Source organism: Micromesistius poutassou (genome assembly GCF_964030765.1).
Source record: "Micromesistius poutassou genome assembly, chromosome: 16".
Classification (NCBI taxonomy): Eukaryota; Metazoa; Chordata; class Actinopteri; order Gadiformes; family Gadidae; genus Micromesistius; species Micromesistius poutassou.
The window spans coordinates 1,091,149-1,103,009 of record NC_140286.1 but is presented as its reverse complement, the minus strand read 5'-3'; the positions used below and the strand labels follow the sequence as shown (position 1 = coordinate 1,103,009).

The following is an 11,861-nucleotide window of genomic DNA, read 5'->3' as shown; positions in this document are numbered from 1 at the left end:
AAGTGAAGAGGACCGAATAAAACTTACCACATTTAACCCGAACTAACCCTTCCACGATAGATCGCTGAAGAAAGAAAGAAAGAAAGAAAATCCTGAATTAGTGATTTTATTGATTTTTAATAAAAATTAACAATTTGGCCCCTTGATGTCTGGATACTTACCCATTCCAACACTGTTGCGCGAGCAAGAGACTGCAGACATGACAAAAAAACATCATTGGTTAGTGATCAGCCATTCAATCATTCATCTTCTGTTTTTAAACAGGATAGGGTCGGGATAAGCCCCACCGCCAGGCGCATAAAGTTCCTCCGTAATCTCCTTAAGCCCAGCCCACAACCACGCTTCGGTGCTTTACTTCTCCGTCTCCGTCCCTGTCTTACCGGAGTACATCCTGTGCGGGCAGAAGCTGACCACGCTGCCGTCGCTGTTGACCGGCGCCACCACCACTGTGTACACGTCGCCGCACATCACGTTCTGCACGTCACAGTAGCTCCTGAACGGCGCCGGCGCGCACGTGTGGTTGGAGTCCGCGCCGGACACGTCCACCGTGTAGTTCTGGCCGGGCGGCCCGGAGGAGCGCCAGGACACCCTCATGGAGTCGTTGGCCATCCGATACAGCTTGATGTTTGTGGGGCAGCAGGCGCCTGGGAGGCAGGGGGTGGTTGGAAGGGGGATGGGGGGGTGAATAAAATAAAATGGGGTGTTGTTGTTGTTGTTTATGTTCATGATTATCACCGGCGTCATACTGGATTGGTTGAAGGTTTACAACACAGCGGTGTGTTCCGACACACAGGTACCCCGGTATATACAGTAGGTTGAGTGCTTACATCTGTCAGTATTGACCATGTTCCAACAGGTTCCCCGGTATATACAGTAGGTTGAGTGCTTACATCTGTCAGTATTGTGTGTGACCAGCGGTGTGTTCCAACAGGTTCCCCGGTATATACAGTAGGTATGAGTGCTTACATCTGTCAGTATTGACCATGTTCCGACAGGTACCCCGGTATATACAGTAGGTATGAGTGCTTACATCTGACAGTATTGTGTGTGTGTGTGTGTGTGACCAGCGGTGTGTTCCAACAGGTACCCCGGTATACACAGTAGGTCTGAGTGCTTACTGGCTGAGAATCCGCTGTAGACACATTCGGACACGTGCCCCGTGCTGCTGATGGCCTCCATGCTCACGCTGTAGTTGGTGCCGCAGGTGATGCATCCCATCAGGCAGTGCGTGTACATGGTGTGGCACTGGGCGTGGCCCCGCGGCGCCGTCAGGGCCGTCACGTAGGAGCGGGCGCCCAGGCCGGTGCTCCAGGTCACGTTGGACATGGCCTGGGTGACCTGCATCACGCTCAGGTTGGCGGGACAGCAGGGTCCTGGGGGTGGGGGGGGGGGGTGGGGCGGGTAGGTCATAATTAGGGATGCGAATAACTCAAATTTTTCATGGTCGAATAATCAGTGGGTGGTATGAACGAATAATCGATTATTCGATGTGTGCCGACATTCACAAAGGCAGCCATGGATCATCGCCAAGAAATCACTTAATATCTTAAACGCAAAAAAACCTAACTTTAACAGTGATCAGTGTTGTATGCATATATATTAATATTTATGCTTGTGTATATTGTTTTTCTGTACATGATTAATAATAATAAAAAATATATATAATAATAAAAAAAGAATAATAGTGCTACAGAACCAACATTAGTTCCGTCCGTTAATTCTTGTTTATTTGAATGGGAAAAACGGTCCAAATGTTAAAAATCTACTTTGACCCTCAGGAACGAATAGTCGAATAATCGAATATTCTGACCCATCCCTAGTCATAATAACTGCAACTGGAAGCTACCGTGAAAGCTAGCTGGTAACCCGCACCACTGGTTTACCCTAACAATAGCTGTAGGTTTTGATTGCATTTGGCGTCCTTCTCTGCCACCTCCACACACATGTTAACGATTCACTGTTCCTCGGTTTTGTGTAATACTCGTTTCTGATTGGTCAATTACCGCATTTTACTGACTGTTGATTCTGAATAACAGACCGCTGCTTTGACAGCAGCTGTTGGACATATGGACACTATTTCCAATCGCAGAATCAAACAAAAAAAAAAAAATCAAATTTATTTTTTGCACTAGCAATTAAATGTTTATAAAAATCAATAAAAAAAAAAGAGTTTCATATTTTGTTTCAAAATGATGTATTTCTTCAACAAGTAGCCACGCTCCAGGGGCGCTCCTCAACCCCTCCACGGGATTTACTTCTGTCACGATCCTGCTGTTGGGTAATGTTAAGCTGGTGGGTAACTGGTTGTCCTGGTAACTGTGGGAGTGGCTCCCTTGATTGGCCTTGATACGGGTCACCTGGGGAATCCAAGATGGCTGAACAGACAGCATGGTGCCCACACTTGTTTCCCTAAACACCCTCTGAAAGAGGTGAAGGTTTTCCCCTTCTACAAGGACGGTACCAGGACTAGGTTCCTAAAGGGGGGACGTGACCACCCCCTTTGTCGTGTATGTTTGTCTAGTGTTTGTCTATGTTATATGTCAAACTATAAAACCAACCGGGACAGGCTACAGTTGGCTCCAACGCTTGGGCTATCCCTCAACACATCAAGGAAGGACAAATGCTCGCCAGGAACCAGGTGAGTCACTGCCCACGTGGCCGGAAGCGAGTTGCCTGCCAGCTGTGGGTTTTAGCACTTATGTGTCTCGACTCCTGCCTAGACATCGAGCGGGATCAAAACTAACAGTGGGGTCGTGACACTTCCCAATAACAACCGGCTCGCCGTCCATTACCCCTGACATATTCCGCCCTCTTTGACCCCCCCGCCCCCCCCCATGCCATGTGGCCATGCCACCTGTTCACCTGTTTCCAGGGGAACGCTGAAACTGGGCAGACTCCGCCCGAAGGGGTTGACGGCGGCCGCCACCACCTCATAGACGGTGCCGCAGGGCAGCTGCGGGAGCTCACAGTAGGGGGACTGCGTGCGGCAGAGGCACGTGTGCACGCGGCTCACCGCCGCCACGGTGTAGCTGGTGCCCGGCCGGTTGGGGGTCGTGAAGTGGACCGTGATGGAGGACGGATCGCCGGCCTGGATCAGGTCGTGGATCTGCGGGGTGCACGGAGCTGCGGGGAGGGGGGGGGTGAACAAGGGGGGGGTGAACTGGGAACTCTTTGACGGGACAAATGTGATGGGGGTCGTGAATGCGTCGTGCTGCTGTATGTATGTATGTATGTACGGTGTTGGGGGAATATCTGAAGTGGGTCCTTGTTTGATGATATGTCCAAATCCAGACAGTTTTTTAAAGTTTAATTTTTGCATTTTTATGCTTTTTTTTTTTTTTATAGAGTGAGATAGAGAGGAAGGTGGGAGATAGAGGTGGAGGACGGACATCCAGCAGAGGACCATGGACGGGATTCGAACCCGGGTCGCTGCGTTCAGCGCTGACTAGGCCTATAGGGTACGCACTCTACCAGCCACCGGGGGAAACCACCACATAGACAATTTTAACTGTGTACATCTGAGCTACTGTGTGTGTGTGTGTGTGTGTGTGTGTGTGTATATGTGCGTGCGTGCGTGCGTGCATGCGTGCCTGTGTGTGTATATGTGCGTGCGTGCGTGCGTGCGTGCGTGTGTGTGTGTGTGTGTGTGCGCGTGTGACACACCTTTCTCCCGCCCCCCTCACGTCACCGCGTTACGTTACCTGTCTCGTGCTCCCGCGGCCGGCAGGAGGAGTTGCAGCCCCGCAGCTCGCTGCACGGCGTGACCACCACCGAGTACACGGTGTTGCAGCTCAGGTCCGACAGCGCGCACACCGGCGACGTGTCGTTGCAGTGGATCACGCCGAGCGTCTGCGCCGCCCGCGTCTCGTACAGGTCCGCCCCGCGCACCGGCGTCCACTCTATCTCCAGCGTCTCCGTGGAGACCAGCTGCGCCGAGACGTTCTCCGGGCAGCAAGGGACTGGGGGGGGGGCGGGGGGGAGGACAACAGAGTAGATGTTACAGACTCAGGGCCGGGCGGTTAATCGAATTTTGATCGCGATTTCGATTTCAGAGTGAAACGATCACCAAACTAATATAATCGAGTTAAAAAAAAAAAATATATATATATATATATATATTTTTTTTTTTATAGAAATTGCAGAACAGCTGGATTCATATCTGGACTTTATTTTCTATTTGACCATTTTGTGTATATTTTTAAGGGGAAATTTCAAAGTTCTCATTCACAAAGTGTTTTTTTTTTGGAGAGAAATTATGAATAAATGCATCGATGTTTTCAAACTCAAAAATAATCGTTTGAATAATCGAGATTTCAATATTGACCAAAAATAATCGTGATTATGATTTTATTCCATAATCGAGCAGCCCTATACAGACTCAGGGCTAGCGGGGTGAACCCGGCTTGTGTAAAAGTCTCTTTTGAGAGGAATGATTACAGGTCGTGAAATCCATTTCCCCCCCTATACTATGTAACGTTCCGGCTGTCCTTACCCACTGGTATTTACATGTATACAACTGGAGGTTGATCAATGGCTCAGGGGTCGGGTGGCTGAGTGTGTGTGCTCGTGTCTTTGGTCTTTTGTGTGTGTGTGTGTGTGTGTGTGTGTGTTGCCCGGGGGCATACTGGTGGTGTAGTTGACCACTGCCCCCTGGGGGCTGGAGCCTGACGGGTTGTAGGCCAACACGGTGGTGAAGTAGGTGTAGCCGCAGGTGCAGGTGAAGTCGCAGGGCGCGCCCGTGGTGTTGCAGAATGTCTCGCTGCCGTCGTCGCGCTTCACAAACACCATGTAGAAGTCGGCCATGGGTGACGGGCTGAAGACCACCTCGCAGCTCCCCGCCGAGGGCTCGTCCACCCTGATAGCGTGCGGAGGACAGGGGACTGGTGGTGGTGGTGCACACATAACATAACACAACATTGAGGTACAACAATAACATAATGTGTCGTGTTATAGTACAAAAAATATCAAATCAAATGAATAACAGTGAACACAGTCATCGGTGGTCGGTACTGCAGATGAATGAGAGAAATAAGAAAGAAATCTGCTACCCTGAAGACAAAACATTGAGCCATTATGAAATATTATTATTTCCTTTGTTGTTGTTGTTGTTGTTTTTTCTTCATTTGATCCAGAAGCAAGATTATGTGTGGCAGGACAATCAGAGCATACAAATAAAAATGGGAACGAGAATAAAGTCCTGCACAGCAAAAGTAAAAGATACTTTTAGAGTGCAGAGGAACAATAGGAATGTGATCACATCGCTTAATACAGAAGTACGTAGTAAGTAAACATAGAATGAATGTGTTAATGTTAACGTGCGGTAAATATAAGCGCTCACATGTCACAAAGTCCACCTCGTCTGTGGGAACACTGGGGCCAGCCCTGTTGGACGCGGTGACGGTAATGGAGAGGTTCTGACCGCACACCAGCGGGGATATGATGCAGTAGCTTTCCCTCGTGTTTTTATTAGGAGTGCAGTTCTGCCCAGTGCTGGATTCAACGTAGTAGGAGTCGGCGCCGTGAGCGTGCCCAAAGTACACCGTGACGCCCACGGACCTCCCCCTGGCCAGCTGCACCTCCACCGGGTCTGGCGTCGGTGGACCTGGAAAGTGACCCCAAAAAAGTGACAGGGTGCGAGTTCAATACTTTGAGTTAAGAGTGTTGTAGTGATCCAATGTAATGCATTCCATCAGAATGCATCATGGGTTTTTTTTGTTTGTGATTTTGAGAGGACTCAAGACTGTTGTAGTACTGTCAAATCCTAAGTCAACATAAATATACCATATTATACAACAGTTAGTTCCGACCGGTCCCAACCGAGCAATTTGATTGGACAACGAGACATTCCATAGTGCTGATATACAGTATAACAGCACTGGGACTTTTCACAGACATAATCACTCCGCTGTACGGGCGTTCTAATAACCGTTATTAGCTAACGTTACATCAGCTGTTAAATAGCCTATCTTAGATTGTGGCAAACTTTGCACGGTAAAGATGGACATATTTCCAAAAATAACATTTGATTTGAACTATGAATGGTCATCATCAGACTCGGAGGACACAGAGTAGCGAGCTTGTGTCTAGGAATGTTTATGTACTGTATATGTGTTGCCTGGCAACAGCCTAGTCTCCCTTCAGTTGCGGAACTATTTTTGTTGGCGGAGCCGAATAAATGATTACTAAACAAACAAATCATAATCTCTTGTTTCTTATTACTGTTAACTAATAAAATGTGCTCGTAGCACTGTTGTATAAAAGCAATATCACACTCGAGGTCGTGCTGTTGTACTGTATATCAGCACGGTGTGATTATCTGCGGCACTCGGCCTGCGGCCTCGTGCCTACGACCGAATCACAGCCGTGCTGATATACAGTACAACAGCACTCCCTCTCGTGTGATATTGCTTAAATATATACCATAACCTCATAACCTAGTTTTTTTTTTTTTGCCGCAGCTCACATGTCAAACGCTTTGGCAGTTTCAAACTCAACAATGTCTCCCAATAACGACGAATCGTTTCACGATGGAATAACCAAAACACGGTTACCATGCCGACAGAAGAACAAAAATTCCAATGCTACTTTGCTTCCATAATGGAGGCGGTCGTTACCATTGCGTCGTCACGACGACGTACAACCCCCCTACACGTACGTAAGCCCCTTCCCTTCCCGGAGTTCTCTCGCTCTGCTTACGCGTGATCTGGCTGATGCGGCCGTGGTCCCCGGGCCGCCCGTCTCGATCCAAGGCGGTGGCCTTGATGCTGTAGACGGTGCCGGGTTTCAGGTCGACGAAGGTGTAGGAGGTGGCGCTGGTGTTGATCTTGATGAGATCGCTGGTGCCCGTCTCGTTGATGTTCTCGATGATGAGGGCGTATAACACGCCGTGCTCCACCGGGGGCCAGCTCGCGTCGATGGTGCTGTTGCTCTCGGAGACGGTGACCAGCTGTGGAGCCGTCACCACTGCAGGGGCAGGGCAGGGCAGAGGGGTAGACGCAGACAACCCGTCAGTACGTGGGGGGGCCATATTTTGTCAGAGAGTGCGTTCTGGTGGATGCTTTACTCGTTTTTCATCTTTGGTTCACGCCATGGGCACCTGGTTACTGTGAAACATCTAAAGGGTATTCTATAGGAACCGCTAGCGACATGCTGGGCCTCCTAGCCCCTGGCACTGTGGCTGCCCGGCTCTACCAGTTGCTCTATCTATCTAGTTACCTTGCTATACCAGTGGGGAACAGGGAAGGAGAGAGGGGAAACATGGGGGGGGGGGGGATGGGATGATCAAACCATTGTTGTAGAGAATAAACTGAACATAATCTGAACAGTCAATAAGAAGATCTTGGAGGAGCCTTTGGAGACGATGGGTGGGTGAAGACAATGGATGAACTGAATTTTTTTAATCAATCTGGGCGATCATTCACCATTCATCGTCTTTCTACTCAAATAATGAGTAATAACGTGCCCCCTCCCCCCTCCCAGCCACTAGTCACCACACCAGAGGTGTGGTGAGGTGGAATCAATTTCCCCCCCTGCGATCCTGTTACGTCCAGCATTGCTTGGGGAGAGGAGGCAACCCAGTTCTCAAGGTCTCTCTTTTCATATTCTGAGAACTGTGGGCATGCAAAAGGATGTATACGGTTTCCCCTGACTGTGTTTGTCTGCCTGAAGTAAACACTGAGACAATAAGGCAGTGACACAATACCCTCTTTCTGCCGGCGGATTGAGATGCCGATGTATTGTCCTACAGAAATGATTGCGGCTGCGTTTCAGGAGTCTCGTGCATTATCACCTGTGTGTCAACAGATTTTTAACTTTTTTTTTTTTTTGCTGTTTTCTGGACCTGTGAAGGCAGAGCTTGTAATATGGGTCCGCTGATACACCTTGCATTCAACAGGTGCTGATTCGATTTAAAGTTACTATGTGTAAGAATCAGAGATACCTTCTCGTTACTGGCCCCTCTGGCCGATACGTGAACTGCAGCCTGCTCAAGCACGTGCCTTCAGAGCACTGAAGTGCTAGCTCCCTGAGTGGACGCAATAACAATCATAAACTCATGCTAGTTACAACCATTAATAACTTTTGTACAAATAAAAAAAGTGACGATGGTTTTGCTATGATCCGCAGTTGGAAGACACTTCCTCTTTTTCTCCCCGGCGAAACCAGTCCAGTGTAAATAATAACAGGAATCAGCTCACAGGCTGAGGTTCTACACAACAGAGAGAGTTGGCGAAGGTCTCATTTTCAAGAGTTACATAACAACCTGTTCATATATTGTGCACTGGCTGGTTCTCATCGCGTGATGTCGGCCCGTTGGCTTATCAGGAATGTGTCGCGGGACAAATCGCGCCGGCCCCTACCTGTCCTGTGCACGTAGTTGTGTGAGGGCTGGCTCCGCCCGCCGTCGTTGACGGACATGACGCTGAGCGTGTAGTCGGTGAAGGGTTCGAGGCCCTGGATCGTGCCCGGGGACCCGTCGACCAGCGTCTCCTCGAAGAAGTCGTCGCCGATGGCCCTCAGGACGTAGCCGGTGGCGCCCGCCACCTCGTCGAACTCCACGGTGATGCTGCTGCTCTGCTTCGAGTAGGCCAGTTCGATCTCGGGCACCTCAGGGGCTGCAGAGAGTCAGAGGTCAGAAGAGGTCAGACTGATTTGCACCCAGTAGTGATGAAAGCAAGAGACGATTCTGATCGTCATTACAATTTGAATTTGAATTTGTATTATTGTGTCGGGCATTAGCACGCCCAGCCCCACAAGGGCTTGCAAGACACCATTATAAAACACACAGAGACACTAGACAACTTCTTGCAATCCAATCCCCAAAAAAGTAGATTCATATCTACACCCTGGGTTGAACCAGGGAGCGGAAGTTGTGTCGGGTCAGGTCAGCGGACCTGTGAGCGCCTCCTCTGTCCCGATGGAGCCGAGGACGTTGAGGTCCTTGTCCATGGCGTAGACGTGCATGGTGTACGCCGTGTTGGGAGCCAGGGTGTTCAGGCCTCCCACAACCGTGTTGCCGTTGAACGTGGAAAAGGACGCCGGAGCGTTCTGCGACGTGGCCTCGACCCTGTAGTGGCTGGCCCCGGGGTACGCCGGCCACTGCATGGTCACACTGCGAGACGTGACCGTGTACACGGACACTGTAAAAGCAGACAAGGAGGAGGACTTAGTGGAACAGGGTCTGTCATGTTTATGTGTATGGAGAGATACGTGTGCATATTCATAGGTCACGGGGGTCGTGTCCCTACGACGTGAAGCGTATGCGATGGCCTTGACATACAATGATCTTGCGTTGCGGTGTTGCAGTGTTGTGTCGTGTCGTGATGATGATCTGCCGTGCATATCTGAAAATAAAATGTACAAAAATATAAATTTTCCAAAAACATCACATAAAAGTGGAAAATCAAGAGATTCCAAGAGGAAAATAAGGGACATGCCATCAACACAGGAACATAGTTTCAACAGTAAAGAGCCAGTTGAGAGCCGGTATTTCACATTAGGAGACCCCTGAGGCAAATTACCCCTTGTATCATATTGTCAGCGTGTGAGGGGCAGCCGACTGCACATTACCGTCACTCAGCACAGATTTCAGAGCTGCACAGGGCAGGTATTTATTTCAGGTCCGAATGAATTTGTCTATTGAGCTAAGGTTCTGCATGCCACACACACTTGTTGACAGCAGTTGTGATACTCAAGAGAGAGCCTGTGTTCTCCGATTCCCTCACACAATACACAATGAACAGTGCCATATCACACGAAAAATAAAATAAACACCCTCGGGTTTAACCGAAGAATTTTTGACAATGTCACGATTCCCTCAATATTGTACTTTTAAAGATGCATGACTCTATCCACCGAATAATGACTTTAATCTCCTTACCTGTGACAAACCCAGCAGCAGAAACGGTGCCAGCATCCATAAACCTGTACCTGCCATGTCTTATGTGAATTCTTTTTTTAACCAGAGAGAGTGTGCCTCCGGGCTGTTGATCTTCTTGTCTTTGACCTTTGGTAAGGGGCGCTCATCCTTAAATTTAACTTAATATGTTTTTTTTTTCATACGGCAGTTTCTTTATTGTTTCAGCAAATCAGCACTAACCAGAGAGCCCGAATGTTAGACTCCTCCTCCTCTGGGATTTGGGGTCAGCCTATCAGGAGAGAGGAGGTATGTCTCTCTAGGTGCTTGCACATATCTCTAGTTGTTCATATTTTCACATATTTCAACCAAAACATAAATATATGCAGATCTCCATTATAACTTTATTTTACTTGTTTTATCTGCATCCGATTTGACCAACTTTAGTTGAATTAAATATGATTGATTTTTTATTTAATTATGTGGCTTTATATGCAGAGTTTTATATTCCTAATAGCTTCTAAGTGGATGAAACACTTTGACATTGCTTGAAGAGAAATTTATAAGGTATCCATACATACCTGTATGTTTCCATCATAACCACTGGCAACAACATATGGATATGAATATGATATACAGATGCAATTTCATCATCTTTCACAATGGAAAATAATTAATTAAACGTTCTACAGTACAATTTGGAAAGATGACATTTGGAAAGGATATAGAAACAGATTCAACGTGGAGTCTGCATCATAAGAAAAATAATAGCAAGTATTTATTAAACATAAAAACACAAATCAAAATAACAGACAAAATGGTCTCAACGCTCTTAACCATCGTAACCATTTCACCACCACTGTTTAAAAATAACAAACCATAGATGCTACTGGTGGCTAGAGTTACAGAATGAAGTTCAGTACAACTGTCCAGAGCTACCTGCCTGTGGACGCTTTTTCCATTTACAGTGTGAATAATAGTGACGTGGTCCCGTGGGACTGTCGCCCTCATCCCTCTGTTATAAAGACGGGCTGGGTCGGCCCTTGAACACCAGACACCTTTTCAAAATACCAACCCAAAAGAAATTTGATCGACTTGAACTAAAAATCTGCCATGCAATCTCTGCTCCCCATTATCAAACGCTTTCACTGTACCAGAAAGAAAACATTACATTCTTAGCCAATATTCTCTTGTCCAGTCAGCTACATGTTGTATTGTATTATATTATTATATTAACTTACTTAAATTGTTAATATTGTTATGTGCCTCACTGACTTGACAGCAAGGAGAGAGAAGGAGACATAGAAAGCGAGATAGAGAGTGTTTGTGCAAGCGTGCCCCCTGATGAAGGAGAGGATACAGTGTCCTCCTCGCTCAAACCAGTGCCCCGTTCTATCTGGCCTGGAGGTTTGGGTGCAATGAAAGCCTGCTGGTGTGGTGGCATCCTGGTGAGTGTGACTGATACCCCGACCCCAACAACAACAGTGTAAACTGAGGAACAAAACAATGGAGAGTGGAGGAGTCTCGTATCACAGCACCTGCTCATTTAGTTTCTAGGACCCACGGGCCATCGGACTGGACATGTGAGGCATCGAATGAGCACATTAGCTTTAAGGGGGAACCAAAGCCGATACTCTTAGTGGGGACTCTGAACGGGAATTTTTCAGAAATGTAATATTGCCACTCTGACCTAATTTTTTGATTAATTCAATGTTTGCACCTTTGATCTATCTATCTATCTATCTATCTATCTATATATATATATATATAAATATATATATGTATGTGTTTATATATCCTTATATGTATATTTATGTATAAACATATTTAGATCCAGCTGCATGCTGGGAAACTGGGGCGGTCATGTGACACATGGCACAGGGCACCCTGGGGCGGGGGGGGGGTGGTTATTGTATTGGAGTTTGCTTCATCTACTAAGTGACCTTGTGACCCCGCATCTAAAGTTCAAAAAGGAGATACCTGCATCCTGGTGCACTTTCATTATGAC

The 11,861-nt window shown here is 47.6% G+C and overlaps 1 protein-coding gene across 1 annotated transcript; it reads right to left on the bottom strand.

Annotated features, from left to right (window-relative positions):
* Positions 1-351: 351 nt before the first annotated feature.
* Positions 352-9,934, bottom strand: fndc7a (fibronectin type III domain containing 7a; the record flags this gene model as incomplete). Its single annotated transcript, XM_084481417.1, has 10 exons — positions 352-644; positions 1,119-1,373; positions 2,863-3,123; positions 3,702-3,959; positions 4,626-4,880; positions 5,339-5,602; positions 6,697-6,963; positions 8,358-8,612; positions 8,892-9,137; positions 9,928-9,934. The coding sequence occupies 10 exons, from the start codon at positions 9,932-9,934 to the stop codon at positions 352-354; spliced, it is 2,361 nt and encodes a 786-aa protein (XP_084337543.1).
* Between the last annotated feature and the right edge of the window lie 1,927 nt (positions 9,935-11,861).